The 12,108-nt window shown below is 43.1% G+C and overlaps 2 protein-coding genes across 5 annotated transcripts in view; one reads left to right on the top strand and one right to left on the bottom strand.

Moving 5' to 3' along the window:
• KDM1B (lysine demethylase 1B) overlaps nt 1-4,539 on the bottom strand; it is a 45,018-nt gene extending 40,479 nt beyond the window's left edge. For both annotated transcript variants that reach the window (XM_084621455.1, XM_084621454.1), the window contains exons 1-2: nt 4,422-4,539; nt 3,817-3,881 (exon numbers count right to left, since the gene is read on the bottom strand). The gene's annotated coding sequence lies outside the window, so the exon portion shown is untranslated. The remainder of the gene's footprint in view (nt 1-3,816; nt 3,882-4,421) is intronic.
• TPMT (thiopurine S-methyltransferase) overlaps nt 4,518-12,108 on the top strand; it is a 35,265-nt gene continuing 27,674 nt past the window's right edge. For all 3 annotated transcript variants that reach the window (XM_084621460.1, XM_084621458.1, XM_084621459.1), the window contains exons 1-5: nt 4,518-4,651; nt 6,659-6,885; nt 8,693-8,785; nt 10,532-10,664; nt 11,530-11,582. In XM_084621460.1, coding sequence (XP_084477586.1) covers nt 6,746-6,885; nt 8,693-8,785; nt 10,532-10,664; nt 11,530-11,582 — 419 coding nt within the window. In that variant the 5' untranslated portion in view covers nt 4,518-4,651; nt 6,659-6,745. The remainder of the gene's footprint in view (nt 4,652-6,658; nt 6,886-8,692; nt 8,786-10,531; nt 10,665-11,529; nt 11,583-12,108) is intronic.

A 12,108-nucleotide genomic window follows, 5' to 3' on the forward strand; every position in this document is an offset into this window, starting at 1 on the left:
GACAATCAACTATAACCCTATGCAGTTCATAATATCTATACTTGTGAGCCTTTCCAATGATCAATCACTGCCATTTCTATATCTACCATTTTTATATTATCTTATTATGAGGCACTAATTGCCACTGAAATGCTCATAGCAATTTCCTTTTTCGAAGGCATTTAAGGCTGTGGGTATGTCTACACTGCCCATGTCAAGGTTCCTCCCCCACTCTGAACTCTAGGGTACAGATGTGGGGACCTGCATGAAAAACCTCCTAAGCTTATCTTTACCAGCTTAGGTCAAAACTTCCCCAAGGTACAAAATATTCCACCCGTTGTCCTTGGATTGGCCGCTACCACCACCAAACTAATACTGGTTACTGGGGAGAGCTGTTTGGACGCGTCTTTCCCCCCAAAATACTTCCCAAAACCTTGCACCCCACTTCCTGGACCAGGTTTGGTAAAAAGCCTCACCAATTTGCCTAGGTGATTACAGACCCAGACCCTTGGATCTTAAGAACAATGAACAATCCTCCCAACACTTGCACCCCCCCTTTCCTGGGAAATGTTGGATAAAAAGCCTCACCAATTTCCATAGGTGACCACAGACCCAAACCCTTGGATCTGAGAACAATGAAAAAGCATTCAGTTTTCTTACAAGAAGACTTTTAATAAAAATAGAAGTAAACAGAAATAAAGAAATCCCCCCTGTAAAATCAGGATGGTAGATATCTTACAGGGTAATTAGATTCAAAACATAGAGAACCCCTCTAGGCAAAACCTTAAGTTACATAAAAGATACACAGACAGAAATAGTTATTCTATTCAGCACAATTCTTTTCTCAGCCATTTAAAGAAATCATAATCTAACACATACCTAGCTAGATTTCTTACTAAAAGTTCTAAGACTCCATTCCTGGTCTATCCCCAGCAGAAACCAGCATATAGACAGACACACAGACCCTTTGTTTCTCTCCCTCCTCCCAGCTTTTGAAAGTATCTTGTCTCCTCATTGGTCATTTTGGTCAGGTGCCAGCGAGGTTACCTTTAGCTTCCTAACCCTTTACAGGTGAGAGGAGCTTTCCCCTGGCCAGGAGGGATTTCAAAGGGGTTTACCCTTCCCTTTATATTTATGACAGCCCATATTACAGTGCGGGTGCGGCAGTGCTGCGATGTGGGCAGTGGAGACACGCTTTATTGCCGAGAGAAAAAAAAATCCACCCTGAACGAGGGGTGGTAGTTTTAACGCTGGAAGCACGGCTCCTGGTGTTAAAGTACTGGCGCTTTTCAGCCCTAAAACTTTTGTCGCTCAGGGGGTGTTTTTTCACACCCCTGAACAACTAAAGTTTTAGTGCTGAAAGTGGCAGTGCAGAAAGTTTAGTTAGACAACAGGAAAAGACAATGGGTGTTCATACAATGAGATTTGTTTATTACTAAGTAAACTTGATGTGATCAACTAAACCAACACACTGACCTCACCCTGAGGTGAAAGGATTAGACTGAAGTGAGGAAAATCACACTAAAATATCTGTGTAAATGGAAAGGGAAAGGAGTTTAGACAAACCAAGGTATTATCCTCCTTTTGTTTATGTAGAAATGTAGTCTAACCTAATCAATTAGAATAAGATAAATAGAAGCTTGGTGATCTGTAGTGAATTGAAGAACAATGTCACCACACCACAGGTGTACTGAGCTGGGTAACATCACACCTGCATATAGAAAAAACACAGTCTGTATTTTATGGGGCTTTTCCAAGGGTGGGCACACACCTCTCTGTGACATGGTGCTGTTTTTTCCTGCAACCTGCTTTCAGGAGTGGGGTGAGACTTGTATATCCTTTGTACGGCCTTACTTGGTAACAAAGCATAATTCCTTAGCCGAGAAGCCTTTGTCATACATGGCTAGACATGTCTGTTTATAAACTATATTATTCTGAAGAAAAATTACCAATATACATTGAGTTTGGTGAACCTGATTTGAACTGGGTACTTGACTATTGTCAGCCGGACAACTGCTGACTAGTGGACCAGAAGAGACAAAGAGAAGAGAAGGTAATTCTTTCTGTATACAGCAGGGGTGGGCAAACTTTTTGGCCCGAGGGCCACATCGGGGTTGCAAAATGGTATGGAGGGCCGAGTAGGGAAGGCTGTGCCCCTGCAAACAGCCTGGCCCCCGCCCCCCCAGAACCCCCACCCATCCAACCCCCACCCCTCTCCTTGTTCCCTGACCACCCTCTCCTGGGACCCCCTGCCCCTAACCGCCCCCCTGGAACTCCACCCCCATCCAACCCCCCTGCTCCCTGACTGCCCTGCCCCCTATCTACACCCCTGCCCCACCCACACCTGTCTTTTTGTCCCCTGACCGCCCCCTTCCAGGACCCCCGGCCCTAACTGCCCCCCTAGGACCCCACCCCCTATCCAACCCCCCTGCTCCCTCCCTCCTGACTGCCCCCCTCCCCGAACCTCCACCCCATCCAACCACCCCCTGTCCTCTGACTGCCCCCCAGGACCTCCTGCCCCTTATCCAACCCCCCCGCCCCCCCACAAGGCTGCTCAGAGAAGCAGGACAGGCTTATTGGAAAGTCTGGGAGGTGGGCGAGCACAAGCCATGCTGCCCGCATGGCAGCGTGGCTGCTGGGAAGAGGGGCCAGCAGGGGAGGGGCCGGGGGCTACCCTCCCTGGCCGGGAGCTCAGGGGCCAGGTAGGACGGTCCCGTGGGCCGTAGTTTGCCCACCTCTGATATACAGGGTCACAGATATGGAGAAGGCGGCTGCGGTTATCCTCTGCTGAACTGTTTGGGAAGACCATTTAGGGCACAGATAACCCTTCACACCTGAAGGGTACAAGGTTACTGTTACAGAATGGCTGGCATATTTATATCAAGTATCAAGGAGGAAAAAAAGCAATCTGTTAAGATATATAAAGAACTCATACTTCTGGTTATACAGTCTGCTGCTTATTGGATCTTGCCACTGGTGAAAAGGTTTAAAAAAAAAAAAAAAAAAAAGGTGAGTAAGCTAGTCAAAACTCCATTTTCCCCAAATGAGAAGTGGGTAAACTCTGTTTACTCACATTTACCCTCAGCTACCCTACTGGATCCTGGGGGTGGGGAGGGGTACGCACCACTCCAAAAAAACCCCAAAACAAAACTTCATTTCCAGTAGCAAATTGTTCTATTATTCTATGCTAGACTTTACATTTATCTTATTATTATTAATAGTAGCCTTTTGGCTGCTAAAGTAATTCTGAAAAGGAGACATTTATGATACATTAAAAATGTCACATGATGTGACAAAGTATGTTACATACTACTACTTGGGAAAATATTTCAGAGTTTAAACATACAGTGACAACTAATTCATCTGAATGACATGGGGATCATGACATTAATATGATAAACAAGATTTTGGATAATCAAAAATGGTATAAACATGCACACATTTAAATGTATCCATTATTGAAAAGTTGTTTTTAAAATAAACTATTTAAGAAAAACATTCAAATGGAGTTTTAACTAAAACATGTCAACAAAACCATTTGACAGAATATTTCAACCCATTAACCATAAAATGGTAAAATTAGCATATTTTAAATGTTATGTCATTATCTGCAAGTATTTTGCAAGAGAAGTCCCCTTTTAGAGACATGACAACATAAGCAGCTGTAAGGCAATGTGTCAAGGGTCCCTGCACCAGCTGGGGATAGCCAATTTGAGGTTTCTCTTCTAAACCTTGGGGTCCCACAGGCTCCAAAAGAATCCCGAAGCTACAGAGCACAGGTGGGAACTGCAAGAAGAGAAATCTCTCTGTGCTCTGCGGGAGCTGGTTTCTGCTCACCTTGGATCCAAATCACCCAGGAGCCGGATATTAAACTAATGTGTCCAAAGCACTTCCAACCAGAGCTGCAATAAAGAGAAACCATGGTAAGGTCAAGCGATAGACCCTCCCGGCAAATGATCCCTGCTGCGCTCTGGAGACAAACCCCCGGACACCTGCTCACCACCCCCTAGCGCTGCTGCTCCCACCCAGACGCTCCCTACTCCCCATAGAGACACTCCTCCCCACGGCCTGCCAGGTAGGAAGACACCAGACTCCCAGATACACCCTGCCCCCGGTAAAAATCCCAGAGATTCCCCCCCCCCAAATATAACCCCAGGGAGCCCCAAATCCCCGATGCCAAGAGCGCGCCAAAGCTCCCACGCACACAGACCCTCCCCCCGGCAAAGGAAAAGATTCCCGAGGGACCCGCCCCCCGCAGAAGAAAGCCCCGTTCAGGGGGCTGCTGGGTCCGCTTTGTGCGGCGCTGTCACCACATCCCCGCCCCAGGCGGCGGCGGCGGCGCCGGCAGCGGCAGCAGCGCCGCCTGCCCCAGGGCAAGGAGGCAGGGGCTGCCGCGGCCAAGCGCCCGCCCCGGCGGCGTCCGGCCAGGGGCGCTCACTCACCGCAGGGCGCCGCCGCTCCCACCATCCTCCTCCCGGGGCGGCCGCCGCTCACCTCTCACCCCCCGCCCGCCTGCCTCCCTCCGCTGCCGCTTCCGCTCTGCTCGGCGCGTAGCGTGCGGGGCAGGGGGCGGGGACAGCGGGTTCCTCCCCCCGCGGCCCGGGCGGGCCGGACTCCGCAGCCTGGAGGCGGCTTGGCCGGCTGGGAGCTCCGCGGGCCGCGCCCAGACCAGGTCAGGACGGGGCGCTCGCTCGGGGCCGGGTCTGGGTCTCTGCTGGGGGCCGGGGCTTTGGCGTTGGGAGAGGGAAAGACGCTGCGGGGTCCCTGCCCCAAAGGAGCTAGAGGGGGCTGGCTGAGCTCCAGCAGCGGGGGTCGGAGTTCCGTGTGTGTGTGTGTGTGGGTGTGGGTGTGTGTGTGTGCGGGGCGCTGGTGGCCTGTCTGGCTCCCCAGCCTGGCCCTGCTGACGGCAAAGATTCTGGAGGGCTCCCTCGGGCGCTCTGCAGCCTCCATCGCCCTGGCACTGGCTGTCCCCTAGGGTGCTCCTGTTGTGCTCTTTAATCATCAGTATATGGACGCGAGTCACTAAAGCCCTGATCCTGCAAACGCTTGAGCGCCCGCTTTATTTTAACCCTGGAGAGTAAATTTCCTGTCCTTGCCGTCCATGCTGGCACTGTTCTTACTCTATGTTCCATTCTGTGCATCCGATGAAGTGGGCTGTAGCCCACGTAAGCTTATGCTCTAATAAATTGTTAGCCTCTAGGGTGCCACAAGTCCTCCTTTTCTTTTTGGGCTTTAAGTTAAGCATGAACATGTTTGGAGCATCAGGCACCAGGTGAGGTGTGGAGAAATCGCATTGTTTTAAGGCGTTAGAACAGGGTGGAGTGATTGCATAACATAGCCTTTTCCTGTAATTGGCCCTGGCACAGAGGAGCCAAATTAACGGATTGTGTAATCTCAGAGTCTCCTAGTGTTGTACAATACACAGTTTCTCAGTCTCTTCTCTTTCTCCCCGTTTTATTTCTGTTTGTTTATTTCCTTGGATTCTCCCACCCCGGAAAAAAGTACATAACTGAAATAAAAGTCATTGTGAGATGGTAACTTGCTCACATGTGGTATTTTGGATCACTCTTCAGGCAATTAATTATTTAACTTCTTGTTTATAAGATTGGTACAATCTGGAACTATCATTTGCTGTTCAGTATTTTTATTTTCCAGGAAAAACCAAAACTAATTTTTTTCTTCTCACTAAAAAGTAATTTAAAATGAGAGATCCTTTTTCTCTGAAACCTTAGGTTATTAATTTCATGACCTTTGTATATTTTAAACTTGCAACATTAATATTGCATTAAATATGATTTTGCATGTTAATTTATTTGGCATATAATGTCAGCAAGCTGTTAAATCTCAGTTTTGGGGAACAGAGCAGGGGAGAAGGGCGTTTTAACTGTGCTTTGGAGAGGAAGGTATCAGTCTAAAAGTATATCCCTCTGTCCCCAATGGGGGAAATGCGTGAATGTCCCCTTTTTAATATTAACCTCCCCCTCCCCATTTAAATAGAGCTGCTTCCTACAGAGCTCGGTCAGCAAACTGAAATTAAGTACAGACTGAGAAACTTCTGGGACCACACCTAGAAAAAGGAGAAAATTTTGAAAAGAGCAGCCCTGCTATAATGTTTTCTATTCTTTATAATGAATTCCCTTGTCCTAGTGGTTTCCACATTTCTGAAAGCTGAACCTCCTTTCAGGAAAATGGAAACCATTCTTGCCCCTCTTCAGTCCCACCATGTGTTGTGAAAAGGGAATTTAAAAATAAAGTGTGGAAATTTATCTTAAAACATTCTAACCAACCCCAATTAAATCCTTGTATATTTCTTTGGAATCTCATTGCAAGTGTGTTATACTGTGCATGAATGGAACATAAGAGTAATGCATAAAATGGTATGTAAAGATTTGTTTAAGAATATAGAACAAAATTCCTTTAAGATCTATCTGTGCAGGAATTCTGGATTGTCCCATAGATGATATTTGCTCAAAATAAAGTGATCTGAGGTGACAGAAATATTGTCAATATGTTAGGACCCACATTTCAATTCTGTTAATAAATTAAAGGCAAACCTGATATGAATAAAATATTTTCATGATCTTTTAAAATGCCAGTTGTTTTTAATAGTGGTTTTATTCAGACAGAATTCCAATTGAAGCTAATAATAGCAATTAATGAAAATTCTCCCTGATTGCAGGATCAGGACCTCCGTACATGGTACAAAATATTGCTTGGGGAATATATATTTTTACCCTCTACACAGACAACATAAGTATATGAGACCATGGACAGCTTTACAGATGTACCAAGAATAAAAGAAAGCTCTGATATTGGGCAACAACAATGCAGAGTGGTGACTGAAGAGGAATGGCTGCAGAAATGGCAAATGAGAAAAATTGGATTTCATAAGGAACAAGGACATCGGTATGTAACTCTTTCTTCTACCTAAGCTGTAATGAATGATAATTGGATAATATGACTTTCATAAGGCCTGTCCCAAAAATGCAGCCTGGGTACAAACATCGAAGTGTTTTGTACTAGCCTTGTTCAGAGCTTCTATAATTTTCGATGTTTAAGTTGCCATCGCAAGGATAGTGGAGAGATGGAAAGATCACCTTGCTTGTCAAACTTTTACATCTTAAATGAAATCTTTAGGCCACAAAACTTAGATATGGTGTGTGTTCTCTGATGTGAAACACTTCTACAGTATTTATGAATTGTTTTAGACCCCAGTCTTGCAGTATGTAGTGCGTGTGCACAGCAGTTTATCCACATGCTGCACCTTACAGGATTGGAGCCTTAGAAAACAAAACTAATTATTCTGGTTACATTGCCCAAGCTGAGTTAAATACAAGAAGTAAATAGTGTAGAGTAAATTCAGATGTTTTAGGTTCGTTCAGTTTTAATAATCTAAAGTAGCCGTTTCAGAGGTGGGTAATTCTTTTGCCCGAGTAGTAGGCTGTGCCCAATTATAACGGTAATTGAATTTCCTTTTTTAAATTTAATTAAATGTCTGTTAAAAAGTGGATGTTATATTGTAAATTAATGGAGACAGTTTGAAACACCAAAGTATAGTACACTTGAGGTTGGGTGGAAGCTTTTAGCTGGGCTATTGCATTATGTCTGGCATAGACTTACCTATAGCTATGGGTTACTTTAACCAATTACCCATCTCAAGGTGAGGGTTTATACCTATACCTTAATCTCTGAAAGTTCAGCCCCCAAGAATGAGTACAGTAAAGAGGTTATCAATAGAAAGAGGACCCCCAAGGTGAATAATAGAGACTGCATAGTGCTCTTTCTATAATAATTACTTACACTGCAATCTGTTAAAGGAGAGAGAGAGACCAATACAGAACACATGGTATTTGTATTACTAACACCATGCCTTGTGGAAAAACCTGAAGTGCTAGTCATCCTCGCCATCACCAGTGGTCGTCATCCTGGTTTCTCCCCCTCCACCACCCGGCAGTTAGGCCACAATGCAGCTTTTATAATCAGTTGTGCTGATGCCCACTGGGGTTCATACATATTTATGATGGTTTTAGGAGCCCCTTTTCCTTATTTGACTTTACATACTTCACTACTTTTGGGGTGATAAACACCCATTTTTTCATGGTTTGTGTGTATAAAAACATCATCTGTATTTTCCACAGTATGCATCCGATGAAGTGAGCTGTAGCTCACAAAAGCTTATGCTCAAATAAATTGGTTAGTCTCTAAGGTGCCACAAGTACTCCTTTTCTTTTTACTTCTGTGGTGTCACATTTTCCATAGGCTAACTTGTTAGTTCCTCTTATACTCGTTAACATTTACGTCCCCTTATCACCATAGTAACAGAAAGTCTCTAATATTTCACCCAGGCTGCCAGCGGTCATCTTGTAGCGTCTGCTGAGCTCTCATAGACGTTTTTATCCAAACTCAGCACTTCTTTTAAAAAATCAGTGCATCACAAACATAGACACAAGCTCAGTGAGTTTATTATTAGCTTACTTAGCTCTATTGTAAAGATAAGTTAGCATAACTTAGCCTAAAGCCTAATTTGGCTAAACTAAATAATTTACAGCTGAAGGCCTGTAGACCCTATGTTAAATCATTAATTAATACTTATATTTCACCTTTATGTCATATAAATACCTGATACCTTTTATTCTTGACTACACTTGCTTTTCAGCTATGAACATGAAACAATTCCAATATTAAATAGTTATTTATTTTTTTTCTTCTGCAGGATTTTAAGGAAGTATCTGGATGTTCTTCTTAATGGCAGGAGTGGACTCAGGATATTTTTTCCACTTTGTGGCAAAGCAGTAGAAATGAAATGGTAAAATACAGCCCTTAAGAGTAGAAATCTTCTAACTTATTTTTCTTGGAAAATGTATTATCCTGTCTGCATCTCTGTAAGTTAGTGAATATAATAGTCATTCCTTTATTTTCACCATAAAGTATAGTTCCTTTGCTTTTACATGCTCACTAGATATTTTAAAAGAAGGCAGCATTTAATTCTTCCAGGTTTTCCAGTGATGAGGTAATAGTAACGAACGGTTAGAAACATTCATGTAGGAAAAAGAACAGTTCAGCTGTATAAAAATTTGATGTATACAAAAGCAGCTAGGTTATGAAAGAGTAAGATGTTTAAGATTTTTGGTATGGTAAGTTGATTGAGAGCTAGAAAAATTTGCCAGGCACCTATTATCCAAATAGGGAGAGTAGGCACCAGTGAGCTTCAAGGAAAATGACCTGTTAAGAAGCCCAATACTTTACGTCCTGGCTGCTAGGAAGTGGGAGGGTGCTGGGATTCCTACCAGGGTACTCTCCTGGGAGAGTTTCCCCAGTATGCATCCGATGAAGTGAGCTGTAGCTCATGAAAGCTTATGCTCAAATAAATTGGTTAGTCTCTAAGGTGCCACAAGTACTCCTTTTCTCCTGGGAGCCTACTTCAAGAGTATGTACTATCTGCTGATTAGTAGATGTTTGTTTAACTTTAAGCTTTTCAATCTCTGTCTTAGCTTCCTTCCATCATGTCCTCCCCCCCCCCCAAAAAAAAAAAAAAAAAAGGTTGAGGGGAGAGTGTCTCTGCTGCTACTCTGTATCAACATAGGCTCTTGGTTAGTACCTTCTCTGTTTTGCCAAACAGCAGCAGTGTGAAAGAAATGTGATTCTGCAGTTAACTGATAAGAGTTCTGTTGCAGTGAACCTGACCAGTGTGTTGTTAATTTCATTCTGCTGCTGTTTGGCAAAGCCAGGCAGCAGCATAGGTCTTGAGCTGTGTATCTTGAGACACAAGAGAACAGTATAGTAGTAATAATGTGTAAAGTGTAGTAATGCTGAGTCATTCAGGCATGCAGTATAAGATTGCTCTTTATCTAAAAACTCATGTCATGTATTAATATGGATCACAGTTACTAGAGATTTCACTTGGCATGGGTCAGCATCCATCTTCAGTTCAAATTTGGAAAATTTTCTTCATAACCACGAAATGAAAGCCTTATAAGTGTTTGAGAAAGTGATAGTCTAGCTCCTTACTTGCCAGAGAAAGTTTCTTGCTATTCAACAGCTTTTGTGGTTTTTCAAACATTGATGTTGTAATAACGTTAACAGGATGTGAAATATCAAGCAAACACTTTATCCACTAGGTGACTGAATCCTTGGTCATCCACCATGGGAGGGAAGTATTATTACTGGTCATTGTAGTGCCCCCATATTTTCCATTAATATAGTAAAAATGAATAATCAATTGCATGTAAAGCTTCTCAAGTTCAAACAAAGTGCATTCCTTAGTTCATATCAAGATCTACTCAAATAACCATGCAAAATTACATTAAAATCAGATACTGTGTTTTTTTTCCAATAAAGTGTGAAAACTCCAAGATTAAAAATACCTATATAAACCCTATCTCACAAGAGCTTGGATTCTGAAAAAAACTGCTGTAATAAACTACTGTTCTGTAGGAGATACGTATGTACCAAAGCCTCATCTTGAGGTAGAGAATGATCAGTATAAATCAAAATTATGTAATAAGAACAGTGAATCACAAGTAAACATGAAAACTTTTATTGCTGTGCATAGGTTAGCTGACATGGGACACTGTGTAGTTGGTGTGGAACTCAGCGAATGTGCACTGAAGGAATTTTTCACAGAACAGAATCTTTCTTATTCTGAAGAACCAGTCCCAGGGATTTCTGGAGCCAAAGTTTTTAAGGTTTGTTTTGTGCTTGCATAGTCAAATCTTTTTCTATACTTAATGATGCAATTCAGGGACAGCTGAGCAGGCCAAACCATTCTTTAGTCATGTAGCGCTTCTTTGTCTTGCCTTTCATCTTTCACCTGTTCTAAAGAGGATTCTGAGAAAGAAGCATCAAAGTTGAATTTTGTACGGGTTAATTATCCTCAAGCTGTTATTTAGTTTGGCCCTCATTCAGCAAGGTATTTAAGTGCCTAACTTTAAACACTTTGAAGTCAATGGGACAACTCCCATGCTTAAAATTAGACACTTGCGTAAATGCCCTGATGAATCAGTTGTATACAGTGGTGTTGTAGCCATGTTGGTCCCAGGAGATTAGAGAGAGAAAGTGGTTGAGGTAATATCTTTTATTGGACCGACTTCTGTTGGTGAGAAAGACAAGCTTTCAAGCCACTCCGAGCTCTTCTTCAGGCCTGGAAAAGGTACTCACAGTGTCACAACTAAATGCAGGGTCAAACAGATAGTTTAGCATAAGTAGTTAGCACATTGTCTAAGGGACCAGTCAAGGTGAAGTGGCCTGTTAACACTCCTGTTCTGGTAGGACAAAAAGGGGGGTTAGTGATTGTTGTAACAAGCAGTAAATCTAGTGTCTTAAGTAAAAGATATTATCTCATCCACCTTTTTTCTCTCTCTCTCTGAACCTTAAGCCCATACCACATGACAGTGGTAAAGCAGCAGTCACAGGGCTTTGATATACATCAATAAGGAAAAACTGAAAGAACATTCCTCCTAATTCCTCCCCCACTTAGGTTTTTTATTTTAAAATATATATATATTAAAATATGTAGTTCACTAAAAGGTGTTTCCCTGCTTTTCATTGCAGAGTACCTCTGGGAACATTTCTCTGTATTGTTGCAGTATCTATGATTTGTCCAGGTAGGAATGAACAGCATTTTTTCACCAATCAAATTTTTAACAAATATTGTTAGGTTATGTTTTATCTGAACTAGCCAAAAGCATTTGAGCAGTAAGGACCAAATCATAAGAAGCACTGAACATCTGCGACTCTGACAGATGTCTGTCGCCGGCTAACATTTCGGGGTTGCCGCCTAGGGGTGAGAGCAAGCACCTTGTTTACCTCCTGTGTTCTACAGACAGCCACAACCGTGTGGTCTGTTTCTGGGGTACAGAGTACAGCCCTGCAGCTGTGCCTTGTATGAATCTACCCCCTTTCAGGGGCTATAAAGCAGTCCATACAAAAGGAAAATACTTCCCTGACCCCTCCCCCTTCGTTGTGCAAGAGAGAAGGAAGTAGTCTCTCAGGCCTTACAGGCATTCTCAGTTCCTTAATGTGAGTAAAGGTTATGGCTTAATCATGATGGAATTGTAATAAAGATAACCAGCCCAGGCCATCTGCTTCTCCAGAGGGCTCGGCAGACAGCACATAAAAGCCATAGGTCAG

The sequence above is a fragment of the Lepidochelys olivacea genome, assembly GCF_965140295.1.
Source record: "Lepidochelys olivacea isolate rLepOli2 genome assembly, chromosome: 2".
Taxonomy (NCBI): domain Eukaryota; kingdom Metazoa; phylum Chordata; order Testudines; family Cheloniidae; genus Lepidochelys; species Lepidochelys olivacea.